Source organism: Urocitellus parryii, chromosome 7, assembly GCF_045843805.1.
Source record: "Urocitellus parryii isolate mUroPar1 chromosome 7, mUroPar1.hap1, whole genome shotgun sequence".
Taxonomy (NCBI): domain Eukaryota; kingdom Metazoa; phylum Chordata; class Mammalia; order Rodentia; family Sciuridae; genus Urocitellus; species Urocitellus parryii.
In genome coordinates, this window is record NC_135537.1 from 139,901,048 (window position 1) to 139,925,465 (window position 24,418).

The 24,418-nt window shown below is 35.9% G+C and overlaps 1 protein-coding gene across 1 annotated transcript in view; it reads right to left on the minus strand.

Annotated features, from left to right (window-relative positions):
• The window catches only part of Cpd (carboxypeptidase D), a 72,081-nt gene extending 47,976 nt beyond the window's left edge, over positions 1-24,105 (minus strand). Inside the window, exons 1-2 of the mRNA XM_026388811.2 lie at positions 23,303-24,105; positions 16,871-17,118 (exon numbers count right to left, since the gene is read on the minus strand). Of these exons, the coding sequence (XP_026244596.2) occupies positions 16,871-17,118; positions 23,303-24,039 (985 nt within the window). The 5' untranslated portion in view covers positions 24,040-24,105. The remainder of the gene's footprint in view (positions 1-16,870; positions 17,119-23,302) is intronic.
• Positions 24,106-24,418: the final 313 nt, after the last annotated feature.

A 24,418-nucleotide genomic window follows, 5' to 3' on the forward strand; every position in this document is an offset into this window, starting at 1 on the left:
TGACTATAATAATAATATTGACCTCATTGTGTAGAATATAGTGGAAATATAGAATATAAGTTAAATCTTGACATACATTCCCCAAATTTTTCTTTGCTAAGACTGTATTTAAATTAAGCAAAAAGTCACGTAAAAGGACAACCAATTAAAACAATATAAAAATCAATGTCTTTACTATATTTCAGCAATAATAGAAAACAGAAAAAAAGATTCCAGCAATAAAACCCACAAAATGTATAGGATTAAATATAACAAAATGTGAGATACAAATTTGTATTATGAAATTTTACTAAAGACTTAGAAGACTGTAGTAGAGCATTATGATGCCTATTGATAGGAAGTTTATAAGGATACCAAATTACTTCTAAATATCATGCAAAAAATATATTTTCATTGTGACTGGATAAACTGATCTAGAAATTAATTTGGAAAAATAACTGAGAATTCCTGAGAAATGAATGAGAAAACATTAAGAATTAAGAATGGAGCCAGGCGCAAGGTACATGCCTATAATCGCAGTGACTCTAGAATCTGAAGCAGGATGATCAAAAATTCTTAGTGAGACTGTTGGCAATTTAGCAAGATCTTGTCTAAATAAACAGGACTAGGGATATAGCTCAGTGGTAAAGTGCCCATGGCTAAAACTGATTAGGTAGGTGGCAAAAAAATAAAATAAAATAAAATAAAAAAGCTTTACTTCATGTCTACAAAACAAACTCTTCAATTCATACGGAATTTAATGTAAAAATGAAATCATAGCTGGGCAGAGTGGTATATGCCTTAATCCCAGCAACTAAAGAGGCTGAGGCAGAAAGATCACAAGTTCAAGGCCAGTCTATGCAACTTAGCAAGGCCTTGAATAACTTAGTGAGACCCTACCTTAAAATAAAAAATAAACAAGGACTGAGGATATAACTCAGTGGTAAAGCATCCCTTTAGTTCAATCGGAGGAGGAAGAAGAGGAAGAGGAGGAAGAGGTTGTTAAATGCTTCAAAAAAAAAATCATAAAGGAAATTGGATGCTAACATAAGTATTTCCATACTCTTAGAATGAAGTCTTTATAAGCATGACATCAATGTGAGTGAAAGCATGAAAGCAAAATAATAACAGATTTAGCTATTTGAAAATTATAAAACATCTAATAAACACTATCATAATAATCATAAAGAAAATAAAATACTATGAAAAAATGACAAAGGATTATAGAACATTTCTGGGTAACAATTTAGAAATACTTATATAAAACCTTTTAAGAAGGTATGACCTTAACACAGAAATTCCTTTCTGGAAATTTATTCTGAGATAGCATCTATAAGGAGAAAGACTATAGTGTGTAAATTGAAGAAAAATAAACCTGAAAACAACCCTAAATGTCCAACAATGGACATTTGTTGGAGGAAGACCAATTTTGTAAACTGTCATATAAAAATGGACTACCATGCAACCATTTAAAGTGTTAGACATATTTATAGCCATATTTATCAAATATTAGTCAAAAAGGTCATATGTATATCTTTTTGCATGATATCTTAAGTTTTATATTTCTTTGAAGCATACAGAGTTTTAAACAATTCTCCTTTACTCAATATTAAAGCAACTGTTTCAAAATACTTTTTTGTTTGTTTTGTTTTTTGGGGTACTGGGGATTGAACTCAGGGGCATCGACTACTGAGCCACATCCCCAGCCCTATTTTATATTTTATTTAGAGACAGGATTGATGGTAAGAGTTGCTTAGCGTCTCAATTCTGCTGAGGCTGGCTTTGAACTTGCGATATTCCTGCCTCAGCCTTCTGAACCGCTGGAATTATAAGCATGTTCCACCATGCTGGGCTCAAAACACTTTTGACAATCTCTCTCAACATGCTGTTTTGAAGCTTTTTATTAAGTCGGGTTTATGGAGGTATAATTTATATGCTATAAAAGTCATTTCATTTAAGTATACAGTGTAATATAGAGAGTCGTATAACTATTAATATAATGAGGATATATGGAACATTTGCATCACCCCAGAAAGTGCCTTGCCCCAGGTCCTGGGTAATCATTAAATTCTTTCCCTATATTTTTGTATTCCCCAACATGACATATAAATGGAATTATGTAGTATATATAGTCTTATATCAGGCTTCTTTCACTTAGCACAAGTCTTAATACCTTTGAGATTCATCCATGTTGCTGAATATATTTATAAATAGTACATTTTTGGTACTGGGGCTTAAATCTAGGGATGTTTAACCACTGAGTCATCTCCAGCCACCCCCCCTTTTCAGTTTTATTTTGAGACAGGGTCTCACTAAGCTGCTTAGAGCCCCAATAAGTTGCTGAGGCTGGCTTTGAACTTGTGATCCTCCTGCCTCAGCCTCCTAAAATGCTGGGATTACTAGCATGTGCCATCGTGCCCAGCTAAATAGTACTTTTTATTACTAAGTATTCTACTACATGGATGTAATATAATTTGTTCATCTGTTCTTGTATGTGAGATTAAGCCCAGGGGCACTTTACTAACTAAGCTACATCCCCAGCCCTGTATCTTTTTTCTTTTGAGACAGGGTCTTGATAAATTGCTTAGAGTGTTGCTGAGTTGACAAGGCTAGCCTCAAATTGTAATCCTCCTCCCTCACACTCCTGAGTTGCTGAAACTACAGGCCTGCACCACTGCCAGGCTTATTCATTCATTCTCTATGTGATGAATATTTCAATTTTTTCCAGTTTTTTTGGTAATTAGGAGTAAAGCTATGTATAGATCTTAGTGTGGACATATGACTTCATGTCTTTGAGGTAAATACCTAGGAGTGTTATGGTTGAGTCATAAGAGAAATTTAAGCTTAACTTTATAAGAAGTTTGTTTTTCAACATGGTTCTACTGTTTTTACATTCCCACCAGCAATGAATGAACATTCCAACTGTTCCACATCATCAACTAAGAAGTTGATCAAACAACTGGTTGATCTTTTAAATTTTTTTTAATATTTATTTTTTAGTTGGACATAATACCTTTATTTTATTTATTGATTTTTATGTGGTGCTAAGGATCGAACCAAGGGCCTTGCACATGCTAGGCGAACTCTCTATCACTGAGTCACAACCCCAGCCCTGATCTTTTAAATTTTAAGCATTCTAGTGAGTGTGTAGTGTTTTCTCCTGTGGTTTTAATTTGTATTCCCCCAATGACTAATAATAATATTGCATATTTTTTCTTTCCCATAAAAGGGTATCTTCATGTCCTTATTTATCATCTATATTGTGAGACCTGGAAGCCAGAGACTTGGTCACATTGCAGTTATGACGAAGCTTATAAAAGGGACTCCACAAAGTTGTCTATGAATTCCTGGTTCATTTCTGAGCTGCAAGTATGTGAATCTGATGTTAAACAGCACATCAAAAGCATAGACACTGAACTATAAAATAGGTCAATACCTAGTTCTTAGATTGGCCCCTCACTGACACACACACACAGGACAGATCTCAATAACATTACAAAGGCTTCAAAAACTGAACTGACATTGGAATCACAGCCTGCACAAGGCAAGTCAAAACTTGCAGCTGAACCTAACTGTCATTCTAGTCATTCCCTGCTAGAACAAATAAACACAAAGTTATCATTTAAAAAAAAAAAAAACCAATAACATGATTTAAACAAGACCCAGGGGAAAGGTGTAGCTCAGTGGTAGAGTCCTAAGGATGGGGGTTCAATCCCCATGACAGGGGTGGAAGGGTAGAGGGTTAGGGATTGCAAAACAAAATAATATGTGTCTAATCTTGAACACTACACTACGTCCAAGATACAATCCAAAATTATCTGATATTCAAAGAACTAGTAAAAGTCTCAACAAATTACAAGGAAAAGAGTCAATAGACATAAATTCCAAGATGACCCAGATGTTGGAATTATCAAACTAACCTTAAAACAATTATTAGAGCCATGCTCCAAGAAAATAAGATTAACCATTCTTAAAATGTAGTGAAAGGAAGAAATACAATTTGTTTATCCATTCTTGTGTGTATATAGCTGTGTGTGTGTGTGTGTCATACTGGAGATTAAACCCAGGGGGAACTGGTAATTATAAGTAAAGCTAAGCATAGATCTTAATGTGGACATATGACTTCATGTCTTTGAGGTAAATACCTAGAAGTGGTATGGTTGAGTCATAAGAGAAATTTTAGCTTAACTTCATAAGAAGTTTGTTTTTCAACATGGTTCTACTGTTTTACATTCCCACCAGCAATGAATGAACCCAGTGGGCACTGGGTTTAATCTCCAGTACTAAACACACACATACACACAAAGAACAAAATAGAAATTGAGAAGCAGGTAGGAATAGTAGCACACACCTGTAATCCCAGAGGCTCTAGAGATTGAAGCAGGAGGATTATAAATTCAATGCCAACCTCAGCAATTTAGTGAGACCCTAAGCAACTTAGCAGGACCCTGTTTCAAATTAAAAAATAAAAAAGGGCTGGGGATGTGGCTCAGTAGTTAAGCGTCCCTGGAACCAAAAATAAATAAATAAATGAAAATAAAAGAAACTCTAGAAGTGAAGAATATAATAACTGAATTTAAAAAATTATTGTAAATGTTGAAAAGAATGGAAATGACCAGGGGAAAGAGTGAGTTATCTTGAAGACTGATAAAGAGAAATTACCTTTGTACATGCTAAACAACAGAGCGGGGAGCAGCGGGAGATGTCTGGGGATGTGCAGCTCACTAGTAGTTTGTTTGCCTAGCATACATTAAGGCCCTGGGTTCATCCCTAGCACTGAAAAATTAAAAAATAATAATAATAATAAAGAAAAAGAAGAGAGTTTTACAGACAATACTAAAAGGTCTAGCACTGGCATTGGAGTATCAAAAGGAGAGGAAAAAAAGAGAAAAATGCTTAAAATTTTATTGAAGAAATAGTGGCTAAAAACTTAACAAACTGGGCAAAAGACATAAACTTACATTTCAAGAAGTTCAGCAAATCCCAAACAGGATAAACTCAAAGAAATCCATGCCTAGATATTTCATAATTAAACTGCTGAAAACCAAAGACAAAGAAAAAAGTCTTGAAAGTAGCCAAAGAAAAATGATGCATTGATACACAGGGAAAACAATTCAAATGATTGAATTTCTCAGCAGAAGCCGTGGAGGCTTTGGGAATAAAGGCAACATAGATACTCAGTGAAAGAAAACAAAACAAAACAAAAATATAAGTAGATTTGATTTAGAAGAAATTCTAAGTCAAGTTCTTAAGGCAAAAGAAAAATGTTATCAGAGAGAAACCTGGAACTTCAAGAATGAATGAGAAGTGAATGAAATAGGTAATATATGAATGAAAAGGGTAAATATAATAAACTATTTTCCTCAGGTTCTTTAGACAGTGTTGACAGTTTAAAGTTAAAACCATGGCATTAGTGGCACTGTCAATGCATATAGACATAACACATACGTTAAGTACAACATAAACTGGGAGGATACAGGTGATGGGAAGGTTTATACATTCCTTTTCTTTCTTTTTAAATTTTTTCTTCTAGGGATTGAACCTAGGACTTTACACATACTAGGCAAGCATACTTACCACCAAGCAACATCCCAGCTCTTCTAATTTTTTAAAATTTTGAAACAGGGTCTTATATGTTGCCCAGACTGCCCTCAAATTTGTAATCCTCCTGCCTCAGCTTCCTGAGTAACTGGGATTACAGGAATGTACTACCACACCTGGCTATATATCCCTCTTAAAACGGTAAAAAAATATTAATTTTAGGTAAAACTGTGAACAGTAAGTATATAAATCATAATTCCTATAGCAACTACCCAAACAAACTAAACATAGAGACATAATTAAAAACATAATAGATGATTTTAAATGACACACTAAATAACATTCAAACAATCCAATTAGAAAGCAGGAAAATGGAAACAATGCATTAATAAACAGAGGGGCAAACAGGAAACATAAGACCTAAAAATCCAAACCTATCGATAAGTATATTCAACATAAATGGCAAAAGTATAGCAACTAAAAGACAGAAATTGTCAAACTGAATTAAAAACAAGATCTAATTGTAAACCATCTATATGAAACTCATTTTAAATATAATAGTATAGATATATTTCTATCAGATACCATAGACTTCAGAGCAAGGAAAATTGCCAAGGACAAAGAGAGACAGACATTACAAAGGGATGAAATAGTCAATTCTGCAAGATAATATAATCCTAAATGTGTATGGCCCTAACAACAGAACTTCAAAATAATGAAAAAAATGGGCAAATCCACAATTGCAGCTGCACACTTCTCCTCAACAGAACAAGTAGGCAAAAATTGAGCAAAAGCTAGAGATTTCAGTAATACCATCAACTAACTAGATCTAGGTGATATTTATACCATACTCCCTCCATCAACAGTGAAATACACATGCTTTCAAGTACATATGAAACATTCATCAAGCCAGGCATGGTGGTGAATGTCTATAATCCTATCAACCCTGGAGGCTGAGGTAGGAGTTTTGCAATTCTGAGGCCAGCTCAGCAACTTAGTGAGGTGCTCAGCAACTTAGTGAGACCTTGTCTCAAAATAAAAAATAAAAAGGACTGGGGATGTATCTTAGTGGTCAAGCACCTCTGGGCTAAATCCCCAGTATCAAAAAACATTAAATTAAAATTTTAAATAAAAAGGTACTGGGGACTGAATTAGAACAAAATACATTCCATGCTTTCATAATTATGTCAAAATAGGTTCTACTAAAAAGAACCAATTTAAAAAAGAAAGAAAATAAAAAGGGCTGGAGATGTGGCTCAGTGGCTAAGCACCCCTGGGTACCCAGTTACTCCCTCCCCCACAAAGGAAAATTTACCAAGACGGACCACAGCAAGGCATGGTGGCACATACCTGTAATCCCAGTAGCTTGGGAGGCTGAGGCAGGATGATTGCGAGTTCAAAGCCAGCCTCAGCAAAAGCAAGGCGCTAAGCAACTCAGTGAGATCCTGTCTCTAAATAAAATATTAAAAAGGGCTTGGGATGTGGCTCGTGATTAAGCAGCCCTGGGTTTAATTCCTGGTACCAAAAAAGAAAGAAACCTAGAAACAAATGGGGACATTAACTGTCTGAGTTATGAATAATTTAAGAATTTTTTTGTGATATACCACAAGTAGGCATTATTTGCCATCTGTGTTAAACTTAACACTATTTTTCCATATTAAATGTCAAAGACTTAATAATAAGTAATCATAAGTAATCTTACTAAGTAGCTGGTTCAGATCTGTTGTCTTGATTTTTTCAATACAAAACCTGTCCACAAAAAGCAATCCTCACTGATCTGTAAGTAGATATTATATTACTCACAGTTGTAGCTATTGCCAGATTCAGTTAATGCATTTATTTAGGATGATATTTCATTTGGTTTAAAATAAAGGAGAAAAGTCAGATTTCACAATATCTTTGACCAGTCAAAGAAAAATTTTTATTTGGGGAGCAAGACATTCAGTTACAGCAAAATAATATAACACCTTAATAGTAGTATAAAGGATCCGCTATTTATCCTATTTATTAACAATCATAAATAAGCTAGCTTCTATTACCTATCAGTCTCTCAAAGCTTCCTAAACCAGTGATCTTCAATTTATTCACACTAAAATAACTAAAAAATTATGCAACATTGTGTGTGTGTGTGTATGTATGTGTGTGTTGCTGAGGATGAAAACCAGGGTCTTATGAATACTAGGCAAATGCTGTACCACTGAGCTGTACCCAGCCTACCTCACAAATTTTTAAGTTTTCATTTTTTTTTAAAGAGAGAGAGAGAGAGAATTTTTAATATTTATTTTTTTAGTTCTCGGTGGACACAACATCTTTGTTGGTATGTGGTGCTGAGGATCGAACCCGGGCTGCACGCATGCCAGGCAAGCGCGCTACAGCTTGAGCCACATCCCCAGCCCCAAGTTTTCATTTTTAAGTTCAAAGAATTCTAAACTAAACAAAATTTTAACTAAAACCTTTACATTACTTTAAATGCCTCCAAATAAATGAAAGCATCACGGAGACTGATTCCTAGAGTTGTCTTTATAAAAAGTACATGAACACACCTCTTCTTTACAGTAGAAATTTTACAACTTCCCTTTTTTTCTTTGAATTTTTCCCATGTCACTTCCTCCAGCAGATTTTAATTTGAATGTGATATACCTGCATGCTTTAGCCATCCTACAAATGTTCCAATCTATAATAATTATGTATGTACATTTATATTTTTCTTATCTCCAATGATCATAATGACCTAGTATTACATTTCTGTCTTCCAGACTGTATTATTATAATAACCACTGGCACATAATTTATCAAAAAGGCATGGTTTTATTATAATTTTTATAAATAATAAGCATAACAAGAAATAATTACTAAAAATATATTTTATATATGCATCAGCAATTTTTTTCATTTGTGTTTAAACACATTCTCAAAACAAATGAGCAAAATCAGGCCTCTCTTGGTAAGCAAAGAAGCTGAAAATGAACAAGCAAAGCCTTCAATTCATTCACAACACAGGTGTAATGTTTCCTTAGAAAGTAAAACTGCAGATAAGGAAAGACTATTTATTAGTTCAAAGAATAGTGAGAAATTCTCACAATTAATTCTGACTGCTTCTAATATTTTTACAGAAAATAGGTGAGTTATTAAGTGATAATTTTGCACTCCCTAAGAGTTCTCACAAGTTGATGGCATGATGCTCATAAAAAATTTTAAATGAAAAAATCTGAGCCAAATGAATGTCCTTTAAAAATTCCCCAAATCCCTAATCTTTAAATTTAGGTTGACCAAACCTTACCTGAACTTGGTCTTTACATTCTGAGCAACTAATCTTCTGAAAATCTATTTCCTTCACCACTCCCATTAGATATATATTTGCTAGTGATATGATTCTACAGAGCTAAACAGTCCTGCCTCTGTTTTTAGTTCCAACTTGGTCAACACCATCTCTCAGAGATCTTTGAACTGCATTTACCTCTTTTTAAAAATATTCTCCCATTCTCTATCATCTGAGTTAAAGAGAAAAAAGGGGGGAAGAGTACATCCAATTTATAGACATAGTTGTAAAGATTTAAGGGCCAAACCCTAAATAGCAGTATTTGGCTCTCAATCTTCACATGGTCTTATTATCACATTACAAAGTACACTAGTGCAATGCTCCTAAAGGTCAGATTTTATATTAGGTTATACTTCAGTTTACTAAAGCAAACTCATGACTCAAGTAGAAGCAAATATTCTGTTGAATTATGGTTTACCTTTTTTGCCTTCCTTTTAGATTAGGAAACTCTCCTTTAAAAAGAGAACAAAATAGGAAGAAGAGATCCAATCAACTCTTCAATGTACAAGATCAGCTAAGACCAAAAGCACTGTACATTTGATTATCAGTTATACTCACACATGAACAGGCTGATAATTAGTATATGAATTGTCAGCATTCCTTAAAGAAAGCATCCTGGTACATCCTAAAATTCACTTTGGAGGTGAAAAAGCACCCATCTGTTCATTTATACATATGTATTAGTTGAATTTCTGCCTCCAAGCAATTATGCCAGGAAACAATATCAAATCATTTTTCAAAATGCTGTATTCTGATATATGCTTTCCAAATGTCTCAAAACTCTTTAATCTGCCAGACATGGTGGCCCATACCTATAATCCTAGCAACTCAGGAGGCTTAAAAGGAGGATTGCAAATTCAAGGCTAGCCTCAGCAATTTAATGTGGCCCTAAGCAATTTAGTAAAACCTTATCTCAAACCAAAAAAATAAAAAGGGCTGGGGACGCAACTCAGTTACAGAGTGCTCCTCAGCTCAACCCCCAATAGCAAAACAAAACAAACTCCTAAATCTCAGAATCTATTTCCTAACTGCCTTTTGGGTACTTGTGACCAGAACATCAAGTACCACCTCTAATTTCAACTCTTCTCAGAAAGTCAGTCAGAGACAGAGAGAAGGAGAAAGAGACAATCCTTTAAATAACTTTTTCTATCATCATTCTCATTTTTTCAGACTCAAAATCCTCAAAGTCATCTCTTTGGGTCCTTTCTCTCCTTGACATTCTGTATTACCATTTAATCAGAGGTCAACTATGCAATTCTTCTCAAACATATTCCTTTTTCATTCCCGTGCATCCCTCTAGATAAACCCCTTATTATCTCCTAAAGAGGCCTCAATCCAAATAACAGTAAAAACCTCCCTAGTCTCCCTTCCTCTAGGACTGTCCCTTCCATTTTACACAAAGATAACTCCAAAAATGAATAGCACCACCCTGTCCTTATTATCAAAGAATTCACACATGAGACACAAAGAAACTATTAACATAAGTTGGATAAGCATTATATTGCTGAGATAACAACAACAAAAAAAAAACTCTAGGTGGGCAGGAGAGTGACACTTATTACAAGGGAGGTTTCAGAGGATTTACAGGTAAACTGAAGGAAACCATTCTAGACAGAATAGCCTGATGTGTGAAGGTTCACTTTTGAGGAAGGGAAAGTAGTTCAGCAGTGCAGAGAGGTAGAAGATGAGACTAGAAATATAGGTTGATCAGAATCTATTCAAGTTTAGACTTGATCCTATCAAAATGTAAAATCAACAAAGATATAAGAACCCTTTAAGTTTTTATGTTTGTTGTTTTGCTTTTAATACATAATTTTTAAAAAACAAAATAACACAAGCACTTAATACAACCAGACACATCTTCCATAAACATGACAACTAGTAAATTACTTAGTCATCTATACCTGACATTAGTAAAGAGACTGTAGGAAAATTAGATTCTTTCTATATATGTTCATTAGGTCAAATTGGTTTATTTATGTGGTTTATTATGGTTTTTCAAATTCACTGGGGTTTTTGTTTGTTTGATACAAGGGATTGAGCCCAAGGGTGCTTAGCCAATAAACCACATCCCTAGACTCTTTTATTTATTTATTTATTTTTGAGGCAGTGTCTCGCTAAGTTGCTTAGGGCCTGGCTAGGTTGCTGAGACTGATCTTGAACTTCATACTCTCCCTGCCTCACTCTCCCATGCCACTGAGATTGCAGGCATGTGTCACACACCCAGCGCCTCCACTGTGGTCTTATTCATGTATGTCTTTATGATCTAACAGTTACTGAGAGAAGTACAACTTAAATTCCCTACTATACTTATGAATTTGTCTACTTATTAATATAAGGTACTCTGGGGTTTGTTCTTTGGATTTTTCCTTTGTTTTAGATTCCAATTTTCTGGTGTCATATGGGTTAACATATAATGCCCTATTCAATGACACAGAAAACACTCCTCTAGATAAGTTTTTTTGGTCCATTCTTGGACAGATCTACTTGTTATGCTATTGAAAACTGGTAATTATTTTCCCCATGTTCTTTCCTTTCCAGCAGCCACCTACTCCCAGTCAAGTGTATCTCAATATTTAGAGTACATTCATGCTGCTCAGTCTGACCTCCACTGTAGAGAAAGAATGGTTGCCCACATGATCAAAGGTATTCATATTCACACACACAAAAAAATGAACTAGGTACACATCATATGCTATGTGGTCACAGTTTATAACTCTGCCCAGAGTATAAAAGGAGAGGGAAAAGTTTGATTCATTCACAGAATATTTTCTTCTTCCGGAAGAGAAAAAAAGAAAAATCACAATTACCAGTTTGAAAAACTTTAGTCCCCAAGTCAGAAGTGGCTTAAAATTAAATAAATAAACAAACCAAAACACAAATATAAGGCATTATGGCAGCTATTCTTTCTAATCATAGTATGAATACACACATGAGCAACAGGGAAAGCTGACGATTATATTTCTAATTTTCTATCTCAATGCTTATTCAAATTATAGGGAGGGAAACCAGGCTCAGTCTGCACTGGAAATGACTGAGACATACAAACAAGTCAGGGCAAAAGAAAACCCCCAAGTAATAAGTAATGAAATGCAATGTGCAAGGTGTTTTGTTCCTACTTAGAATTTATAAATAAATCAATTCTACCATATGATGATGAAAAACAGGGTTTTTTTCCAAACTGTAGGTCATAACCCATTAGTGAAATATATAATTGACTTGTGACAACTGGTAAGTTACTTTTTAAAAAATGAAATGAAGGGGCTGGGGTTGTGGCTTGGTAGAGCACTCACCTAGCACGGGTTCAAACATTAGCAACACATAAAGATAAATAACTAAAGGTATTGTGTCCATCTACAACTAAAAAATATTTTTTAAAAAATGAAATGGGGGGACTAGGATTGTGACTTAGTGGTAGAGCACTCACCTAGCATGGGTGAGACACTGGGTTCGATCCTTAGCACCACATAAAAATAAATAATTAAAGGTATTGTGTCCATCTACAACTAAAAAATATTTTTTTAAAAATGGAATGGGGGTGGGGCTGGAGATGTGGCTCAAGTGGTAGCGCGCTCGCCTGGCATGCATGCGGCCCGAGTTCGATCCTCAGCACCACATACAAAGATGTTGTGTCCGACAAAAAATAAAAAATAAATATTAAAAAATTCTCTCTCTCTCTCTTAAAAAAAAATGAAATGGGGGTGCTGGGATTGTGGCTCAGCGATAGAGCACTCGCCTAGCATGTGTGAGGCCCTGGGTTCGATCCTCAGAACCACATAAAAATAAATAAATAAAATAAAGATATTGTGTCCAACTACAGCTAAAAAATAATTTTTTTTAAATGAAATGGGCCAGGAATGGTAGCACATGCCTGTAATCCCAGCCACTCAGGAGGCTGAGATAGAAGGATTACAAATTTGAGGCTAGCCTCAGCAATTTAGCAAGGCCCTAAGCAACTTAGTGAGACCCTGTGTCTAAATAAAAAATAAAAAGGATTGGAGATATGGCTCAGAGATAAGTGCCCTTGGATTCAATCCCTGGTGCCAAAATAAACAAACAAACAAACAGAATAGGGTAGGATAGAAGAAATAATAGTGAAATATATTTATAATGTTGTGGTTGTGAATCAATTGTAGAGCACTTGCTTAACATGTATGAGGCACTGGGTTCGATCTTCTGGGTTTGATCCTCAGCACCACGTAAAAATAAGTAAATACATAAATAAAGGTATTGTGTCTATCTACAAACCAAAAACATCTTTAAAAAAATATTTGAAAAGTATTATTTCATAGAATTGTTTAATGTACACACATATATGAAATGTACACAAAAAACTAAAGTTATTTCATGCTATAGATCATTACTGAAAATAAAACTCTGAGCTGGGTGTGATGCAATTACATCTCTGTAATTCTAGCAACTCAGGAAACTGAGGTATAGAAGGATCTCAGGTTCAAGGCCAGCCTTGGTCACTTAGTGAGACCTTGTCTAAAAATTAAAAATAAAAAAGAAAGAAAGAACTGGGGATACGATTCAGTAGTAGTAGAGAGTGGATTCAACTTCCAGTACCACAGGGAAAAAAAAAGGTAGGCAAAAGGCATTCAACTTAACATACTGTGCTTTAAGAAAAAAAAATTTAAAAAAAAAAAAAAAAAAGGTGCCCTCCTCCATGAACAAGTCCTTTTTAGGCTCTCAGAGTAATGAGGTTTTAGCAGGTAAGCATTACTATTCACAGGCCTTCTAAGGATAATCATTCCCTACATGAATCTTGAAGGTTTGAAAGGCATGTTGAAAGAAGCAGGGACCTCCTACATAGGCAGCTAGATATGCTGAGTCAACCCTGGCAATGAAGGTAAAGTAGTAGAGGCCAATCACCCTTCGTTCCACCCAAGTAATACACTATCTGATTCTCACAGGCAGGAACTATTTCTGGTTTGCTCCACTATGTCCCCATCATCCTAGTACAGCATATGGATTGTGGCAGGTAATGTGGCAGGAATGTTTGCAGTAAATGTTTGCTAAATAAAAAAAAATTATATTGCATAAGTCATTCCCTCTCTCAGGTCTTGAATTTCTATAAAGCAAAAGGATTGGACTAGATCAATATATTTCCTTTCAGCTTTAAAGGTCTACATATACTTCGAGCTATAATTCCTAAATACATCACACAGAGTATCAGTAAAATCACTCCAGGACATCAGGGTTTGAATATATGCCAGGTCACAAGGTTTCACAGCATCTTACTCACTGCAGTCCTGCATAAGATAAACAAAATGAATTTGCCCTGTTGAAATGACTAAAACCATCACAGCCTCCTCCCTCAAGAAGAATCTGCTTGAAATTTGCTAAGGTAGAAAGAGCAGCTGTTGTAGAAATAACATAAAACATGTCTGACCATTCAGCTAAAGAGAAAGGCTGAAGCATAAAACAATAACAATAGCAGCAACAAAACTTAACTTCTTCAGTTGTTAGAAAAATCTAGTAAATAAATAACTAAATAATCTCTGATCTTAATATCACAGTTCGGTGAAGGCAGGATATTTGTTTTTGAAATAGTATAACATAGACTTACATTCTTCAATTGTCAATTAGGAATTGCTTTCTAACCTTTTAGAACTTTTTCCAAAAAGGGCAAGTAAATTATTCTTCAATCCATTATTTTAAGTAACATCATCCCAAATTAATCTAACTCACAAAATCACCAGTTCACAAAATTAGATTTTATTAAATGTACCTACTAAAGATTGACATGTAAGGATTACACATTGAAATATGTCCCTTATCTATTAAAAAAAGAGCTTTCTTTTTAATAGATGGTTTTCAAAATCACCTCTAACTGTTTGGCTTCTAAATATTTCAAACATCTATAGATGCTTATTATAGAAACACAGATACAAACTATAGGGGGATCAGAAAACTCTACAGAGATACTAAGTCTCTAAATTTAGGACTCATTCTGGGTGTCTGTGGCTTGACATAAAAAGTCAGAAAGCAATTTAAAAGGCTTAAATAAAGATAAATTAAGAGACACATTATAAGACACTTTATAATGTGACCATCAATAAAAAGATAAGAAAGCCCAAAGGCATTTCACCATGAGCAGATTCTAAGAGAAAATATTTATACTGATGACATTTCCATGGGTTGACTTATTCCTTCTTGCTTATTCTTAAAAATTTAAGTTTGTACACAAAAACAAAGTTATTCTTCAAAGTCTGCCAAATTTTTAAAAGAACAATAACCATTCTTATGACATTTAAAAGAACAGGTAAACAATTCAAGCTCACTTTAACAATTCTTTTAAAATAGCATTCCATGATAATTGAAACCTTTGCATGTTGCTGGTAGGAATACATATAAATAGTATAGCCAGTATGGTAAAGTTTGGCAGTTTCTTTAAAGCTAAACATAGAATATATGATCTAGCAACTCCATTTCTAGCTACGTACCCAAAATAATTGAAGACAAGCTGAGGACTTGGATACTTGTACAACAATGTTCATTATTGCATTATTCACCGCCAGCAAGGTATAAACAACTCAGTGCCAATCAACAGATGAACAAAATGTGTTTTATACATTCAAGGAATACAAACCATAAAAAAGAATAAAGTGCTGAAACATGTTACAAAATAGATGAACCTAAGAATACTATGCTAAGTGAAATAAACTAGGTAGAAACAAACAAATATTGTAAAAACCTAAGAACACTATGCTAAGTGAAATAAACTAGGTAGAAACAAACAAACAAATAGTGTAAGATTCCAGTTATGTGAAATATCTAGAATAGGCAAGTTCACAGAGATAAACAATAAATTAGAGGTTCTCAGTGGCTACAGGGTTGAAGGGAATGGGAATTATTATTTAACAATTTCAGAGTTTCTGTTTAACATAATAAAAAAGCTTGGAGATAGATTGTGATGATGGAAAATAGAAGTGAATACAATTAATACCATTAACTCTACATTTTAAAATGGCTAAGCCAGGCACAGTGGCTCACAACTGTAATTCCAGCCACTTGGGAGGCTGAGGCAAGAGAATTCCAAGTTTGAGACCAGCATCAGCAATTTACTGAGTCCCTCAGCAACTCAGTAAGACCCTGACTCAAAATAAAAAATAAAGAAGGCTGAGAATGTAGCTCAAGGGTAAAACACCCCGGGTTCAATCCCCAGTAGCCAAAAAAAAAAAAAAAAAGGGATAAAATGGCAAATTTTATCATAATTAAAGAAAAAATAAACAAATAGAATAATTCCATGACCACCCTACAGCTTAAAATAGACAAGGAAAATGTGTCTCTATATAAAATGGAAAGATCTCATTAATGGTTATCATACTAATTAAGCTGTCCAACATAGTCACTTTTAGCTGCTTTTATGTGTCTCCTGATGTGATGTGATACGGTCTATATAATGATTGTGCTAGAAAATTGGGCCTGAATTTTAACATGAAAAAAATGACAAATCCAGAATCGGCAATGTTCCGTAGGACAACTGGTCTGGACTCTTCACAACAAACAAATGCCAATTCCTGAACCTAGATCTGGAGAAAAAGGAGCTACAAAGGATATTTTGGGAATAATAAGTAAAATTTGAATTATGGAAAGCATGTAGGATGGTAGTATTGAATTACTGGTTATGGTAATGGTATATAATTCTATAGAGGACTGTACTTGAGAAACATGCAATGGAACTTACAGGCAAAGTGTCATGAAAACTACAACCTATTTTTGGATGGATTGGCAAAAGATTATATGTGTATGTAGAGGGGAGGGTGTGGATGTGTGTGGAGGTGAGGAGGCAAAGCATAGAGCAGAAAAGATAACAGTGGGTGAATTTAAATAAAGGATATATAGGTGCTCATATTTAAAGACTTCTATAGGTAGTCTTTCCATTTTATTATGGGTTTGAAATTATCAATATAAAAAGAAATAAAATTTTAAAAAATTAGAATTCCACAAAGTTTCCTTTCTTAACTACACTAAAGAAAGCTAAATAAGCAGGGGGAAATACAGCAAATTCTGTGTTTTGCATACCTTCCACATCATACCAATGTGCACCATTTGTGATTCCATCTTTGAAAGTCTCATCTTCATCTCCTGGACAATGAGGCTCACCAGTTTTCATTATGGGGTGATTTGAAGCATAAGCTTTTGCCAGGTATTTAAAGACTTCATCATCTGAGGTTTTGCTATAGATTCCAGTTGCTTTATGCTCTGGAGAATCATCAAAAGGATAGCTTGCTACCACTGAGCCACCATGAAGATTTCCAGAAAGCACAAACCTTTGAAAACACAACCAAATCATGTATCACTAAAAAAAAATAAATAAATGAATAAAAGACATAGAAAACACAATGCATTTAAAAGTTCCACAATATCATTCATAAATGAACTCATCTTTGTGTGTGTTTGTGAGTTGCTGGGGATTAAACCCAGGGCCTCCTGCATACTAAGCAAACACTAACACTGAGCTATATCCCCCAGACCCATAAACAAATTGAAATAACTCTCTTGGGGACCAGAAGACAGCTCTATCACCTGTTATAAGGGAACCACTACTAACAGCAACAAAAAAAAAAAAAAAAAGGAAAATGGAAAGAAAGTATCATCAACTTAAAATTTCAAACAGTTTCAGGTTAACCACAAGTAACTTTAAAGAATTTTCTATCATTGAAAAAGTAGTTGAATAACACAGCATTAACTAATGTTTCAGGAAATGTCTTATTTAAGGAATTCCAAATTCATGTAATGGGTGAACTATGTGACTTTTCCAATATTCAACCTTTTTTAAAACCTATAAAAAATGACAATTTCATATAGTTCAACCTCATATTTACATTTCATAATGTGTTAATTTCATAGAAAAATGTGGCTGTATAAATAATACTTGTTGAATACATGAGTTAAGTTATGCTTTGTATATTTACTGTCCACAGAGTTTTAAGGATAGGGAGTCTAGTTTAAAACAGGATGAGTTTTGTTTTGCTCCAGTTTTACAAAATACCTAGACTAAATTCACATTTTCAAGAAAGAAGTCACAGTTGAGAAGTTTCAGGAAAAACAAAAAACAACCAGATATATAGCGAGATGTTTTCAGAGAAAAATAATACAGCCTTTCAAAGACTAATCCTCCATTGCACCAAGAGATGGGGACATTTTTAGAATTAACCTGGAGATAAGGCTGATTAAATAAAACAAAAAACAAAACCCTTTTTCTTGCCAGGCATGATGACACATGCCTGCAATCCTATCTACTCAAGATATAAGGCAGGAGGATCACAAGTTCAAGGTCAGCCTCAGAAAGACCCTATCTCAAATTTATAAATTTTAAAAGGACTGAGGATCTGGCTCAGTGATTAAATACCACTTGGTTCAATCCTCAGGAGAAAACAAAACAACAACAACAAAACCGCCACCAAAAAGTTTTTCTTAATGTTTCTGTGTGCATATGTATATGTGTTTTGTTAGAGATTAAACCCAAGACGTTATACATGCTAGCCAAGTATACTACTACTGAGCTATATCTATAGCCCCGCATTTTCTGCTTTTAAGTGAATCAATTTATAATCTGGCCCCAAAATATTTCGGGGGGTGGGGTACCAGGGATTGAACCCAGGGGCATTTAACCTCTGAGCCACATCCCCACCCTTATTATTTTATATTTTAAGACCCTGTTGTTTACAGCCTCACTAAGTTGCTGAGGTTGGCTTCCAACATTTGATCCTCATGCTTCAGCCTCCAGAGCACTAGGATTACAGGTGTGTACCACTGCGCCTGGCTAATCGGATCAAATTTATAGATATAAGAACACTGAAAAACTTCTTTCCTGGTGAAAACCACAGGTTAAAAAAAATGTGTACATTCTGTTTATGAGTCTTTTCCTTATGTAACTGTTCAAACCATTACAAGTAAATATTAAATACTTTTCTCACTGTACTCTAAATTGGATTTTCTTATTCTGCCTTTTCTGTGGTTGAAATTAATTGACCTACAGAAATTCTACAGAGGGTTGAAATATATATTTTCTCTCTCTCTCTCTCTCTCTCTCTCTCTCTCTCTATATATATATATATATATATATATATACACATATATATATATACACACACACACAAACATATAACATTTCTCTCTATATGCTTGAAAAAATTAAATCATTTGTCTAATTTCAAAGGTTATTTTAAGCATGATCAGCATCATCCCAGAAGAGATCAAATAATAAAAATTACTTTTAAGACAGAATCTATTCATGACAGAAGAAAAAAATACAGCCAATAATGCTGTGATTAAACACTAGAACAGACTATAAAAAAGAGAAGAGTTTAAGAATAATATAATTAGCAGTCTTCCAGACACCAGAGAATGTCATTTGGTATAGTGGTAATAGCACAAGCTTTGGAGTCAAGCAAATATGGTAAAAATGTTCAGTCTCACAGATCTGTGGCTCAAGAGTAACACAATCAGAAGTTTCTGCCCCCAAATTCAATAAACCTTAGATTCCCTCTCATCTGTAAAATGGTAATTAGTGCTACCTGCTTCCCAAAGTTGTTATGAAGACTAAGGAATATAATGCACATGAACATCTACAACAATGAGTACTTTATAGCTCCTGTTCAACAATAGTTAATTTCTTTGGAGATATCTAGCATTGTGTTTAAGGAATCACTAACATACAGATTATCAATGTATTTTCCATTTCCATTGTCCCTCTTAAATGTTAAAGAAATAAAAACTAAGTACATATTTTAACTTTCTAACTCTATACTAACAATCTCACCCCTGCCCCCCACCAACCCCATAGAGCTAATGTATTAAAAAATATTCTGTTTTGTATTTCTAAAACAATTAAATACTTTTTCCCCCAATGGATTTTGAGAAAGCTATATTAGAAGGCAGGCTCAGTTCAGGCAATCCATTTAGCAACAAATATTTTTTGAGTGCTAACTATGAGTTGAACACTGTTCTAGGCACTAGGAATACATTATGAACAACAATTAAAAAGTCCTGAACATTCTAAGTGAAGCATGTCACTTTCCATATTTTTAATTAAACTTTAAAATCCAAGGTTCTCTACTAAATGTTATTTTTCATTTTGTTCTAATATCTTGAAACACTTCTCAGAAATATATTTAAAATGGCATAACCAAGGACTTTCAGAGAAATAAATTATTTGCAATCTCCTTGAGCAATAAAATTCAATTAGACTTCCATATTCTATTTTTTTTTTTTTTTTTTAGGAACTAATTCCAGGATTTCATCAGAAAGTAACATCGATCACAATGGCTAAAAGATTACTCTTTTGAGTCTCTGTCAGATCAATTCCTATCATATTTGAAAGGTATTTTATGGTTTCCATTCAAATCAATTCTCTCAAGTGTTTCTCATACTTGACTTCAATATTGTATAGGAATGTAGCTCAGTGGTAGACAGCTTGCCTAGCCCATGTGAGGCCCCAGGTTCAATTCCCAGCAATTCAAAAAAAATAAAACATAAATAAAGTAGCTGCTAAATATGTTATAAATAAGAGTCTATAAATATGAAAAAAAAATTTCTAAATTAATTTTTATGTTCACTAGACAATGCTATAGATAACTTTAAAAATTGAGAATGTGATGCCCAAAAAATTACAAACGTTTGGGAAATGGTAGATGAATATGCACAAGCCTCCTAAAATAATCTGTACCCACCCCAACACTATGATAATGATCTTTCAAAACATCAAAAAATTGAGGTTATGGGTGTAGCTCAGTGGCAGAGTGCTTGATAGGCCCTGAGGTTCAATCCTAGCACCATCAAAAATCATTTATATGCTATCTCCTATTAAAGTCTAAACAAGTAAATTTACTTAAAGAAATCTAGTATGTCAAAAATATGGAATTGGGCTGGGGTTGTACCTCACTGGTACATCACTTGCCTAGCATGTGTGAGGCACTAGGTTTGATCCTCAGCACCACATAAAAATAAATAAATAAAATAAAGGTATCAAAAAAAAAATAAAAAATAAAAATAAAGGTATCATGTCCATCCACAACTAAAAAAATATACAACTTATTTTAAAAATGGGATCAAATAAACTATAAAATCTTTATTCCATTCTGACATTAAAATCTTTTATATTTTCTAAAATACTTGTCTCAATTATCAATAGTACAAAAACACCTTTGGGGTAAAGTATATAAAGTAAAAAAATAAAAATAAAAATAAATTCCTTTTCCTAAACTGGAAGAAATGAGTCTTAAATTTTTACATATTCAAAATAACAAAAAAAAAATCTATTTCTAATATAACTCAGAGACTAGGAAACAAAGAAATTACCCAAATGTTTACTTCACAAAATACAATGAAAAAGGCAGTTTTCTCATACAACCTGTTTGTATCTTTCTTTTTAATATTCATCTAAGTATCAATCTCAAATTGTGTGTGTATACTTACATTTTTAATTCCTTTGTTATTGACTAATCATTAAATACACATTTTGAGTTAATTTTTGAAGACTGCAGACAGATGAATGTACTCTTTACCTTATATAATCACCTGTTTTTCTTTTTGATCAGAGTTACATGCTTTAAAAAACAGTGCAGTATGATTAGGGTAGTCCACTGCCACAGAATAAAATGACTCTCTATATAATACCAAATGACCCACACAAGTTTTTAAAATCCTCCCAAGCTCCTATCATCGAACTAACCATACTGAACCAAAACTCATAATGGTTAAATACTAGTGATATGAAAGAATATCAAGAGAGCAAATATTGGGGGCCAGATTAAAAACTTAAAGCTTTCAGTATAACCCCAAGGTGACTTAGACCAAAAGGAAATTTTCATTCGTGGTCACAGCAGAACTAATACTGAAGAGAAAAAAAAATCCCAGCAAGGGTTATGACAAGAGTATTTAAACACTTAAGCAATGAAAACAGTACAGTCAATACATCACCTCGAAAAGGGCCTGGCCATCATGGCTTTTGACAATAAGTTTAGGTCAAAGTCAAATTTATGCAATTGTTCAGAGATCATGACGTGATCATCTTTAAAAGAAAAAAAAATCCTCCTAGAAAGTGTTTATGAAATATCTACAAGGGGTCTTCTAAAGAGAGTAAAGTGAAAGGTGAAAGAAAAAGAATCTGGAGCTGTCATAATGCCCACAAATCTTCTAGGCCCGCTATATCTGTCTGAAATCTTGTAGAAGAAATTATTCCAAGTCCCTCACAGAAACTTCCTCATTCATTACTGCCTTATCTTACCTGGCATTCAGAAATCTCCAAATCAGGATGGAAAGATTAACTACTACTTAAAAAGCCTTATGAAGGCACAAATATGGGGATTCAGTGATGCTTGGAAAAACAAAGCAGTATATGCTCACTTCAGACACTATTCCATTTTTAATAAGTTCCCTCCTCTATGCCTCTCCTTCCTTTCAGATGTAAATCCTACCCACATCTCCAAACTCAGTTCAAGTTCTATTTCTTCCACTGAGATGGTCAATATTATTTCAGCTCAACCACACTTTGCTAGTGAGTACAATTTCTGTCAAGTTTAACTGGGTGAACACCTCATATAGATTTATAATATTTTCTTATTATAATACACTAATTTCTTGAGACCCTCATTCTTATACTTATTAAGTTTTTTAAATCCTACACATACTTAATAACACTCAAGGTTTATATTAAGTGTGACAATTTAGTTATTCTGCCCAGGCCCAATAATAAGGTGCAAAAATGGCATCAGAAACCCTTGCAGTCTAATATAAGGCAGATCACAGATCAGTGCAAGTTCTCCAGCCAAGCTCCTTAGAGTCAGAAGTAAAAACCGGAGGAGAATTAATTTCTATCAAACAATCAATGGTTGTCATTTACCATTTCTGGGCTACAGTCTCTTGCCCTCCCTCGTAAGACCACTGAGTAGGAGACAGATTGCCTGCATCTAAGTCCCAGTTATACTCCTCACTAGGCAAATTAGTTTAACCAATTCTCACTCTCAATTTCCCCCGTATGCAAAACCAGGATGTGAATGGTGTCTGTGTCATCAAGTTGTGGCCAACATCAAGTGGGATAAAGCAGTCCCGGAAAGTGGTTAGTACAATGCTTCTAGAAACAAGATAACAATATTGATAATTCATCTATAAAATGAGTGAGCTGACCTAGGTTATCCTTAAAGTCTCATCTAACCAACGCTTATAATTCCATGGTCCTGAAAGAAGAGGGGCAGCATGCCAGAAAGGAATCTCCCCTTCAGCCATGCCTTGAACAAATGACATCCTCTAGGCACCGCTTCTTTGACAATTAGCGGGACTAGGAGGCTCCGCGGCCTGGGCTGTTCCTGTTACAGGGTGTCACCCTCCATCCTCACTATCCCTATTCCCTTAGGCCGGCAAGCATTGTTTGAGCGCCTACTGGGTATCAGAACCAGCCTCTTGCCCTTGAAGGCTCACGTGGATGCGGAAGAGAGGCCGGACAACACTCACTTGTTCCTGCGGATCCAGTCCATGAGGGCGCGGACCTCTGGCACTTCGTCCAGGGCTGGGGGCTCGCCGCTACTGAACTGGTCCGGGAAGCTGCGGTTGAGGTCACGGCCACGGCTGTTGTCGCGGCCGCTGACGCCCCGCGGGCCGCCCTCGCTGAGGCCACAGTCACCCTCGCGGGCGCGCTCGAAGCCGTCGGGGTTGAGGCTGGGCAGCACATACACGTCGGTGGTATTGAGCAGGCTGACGATGCGCGGGTCCCCGCGGCTGTAGCCAGATGCCAGCTCGCGGGCCAGGTAGACCAGCACCTGGCGCGACACGGTCTCGTCGCCGTGCATGTTGCCTACGAGCTTCACCTGCGGCCGGCCGCGCAGGAGCGGCCCCTCAGCGTCCGGCCCCGCATCGTCGTCCGCGAGCAGCGGCCCCAGGCCGGCGGTGAGGCGCAGCACCCACAGCGGTCGGCCCTCCACTGAACGACCGATGCTGAAGAGGCGAGCCAGACCTGGGGGACCCGCGGCCGCCGCCTCCTTCAACGCCTTGCCCAGCTCCTCTTCGTGGTAGTAGCGGTCGAACTGGCCCTCGGCCGCCTCGGCGCCCGCACTCGTCGTCGTCGTCGCCTCCGCCTTCTTGATGTGTGCCCCCCGGGCCGGGCTCCTCAACAACAGCAGCAACACCAGGCACAGGGGCAGATGGAGGCGCCCCAGCCGCCAGGGTGGCCGCGCTTCCCAGCCGCTCGCCATCTTCCAGCAGCGCCGCTAACCCCGGCTCCGCTCCCGCGGCTCCGCACTCCGGGCGGCAGGGGCCCGCCGGATCCCCTCCGCACCTAGCAACCCCATCCCGCCCTCAGCTCACGGCCAATCGCCGAAGGGGCTGCTGCTACGTCACGTCAGGGGGCGGGGTTATCCTTAAAGCTACCGATTCCCTCTGGGCGTGCCTTTCCTCCTCCTGCAGTCCGGGAGGAGTTTGGTCCCTTGCTTCCTTCCCTAAGGTTTTTCTCCCTCTCTTCCCAGCCTCCCTGCTTCCTTTTCCATTCTTGCTCTGCTTCTTCTCTACTCTGTTTCTTCTTTATGGCTTCTCCCCTTAAATTATCACTCCCTTTTCCTCTTGAATACTCTTACT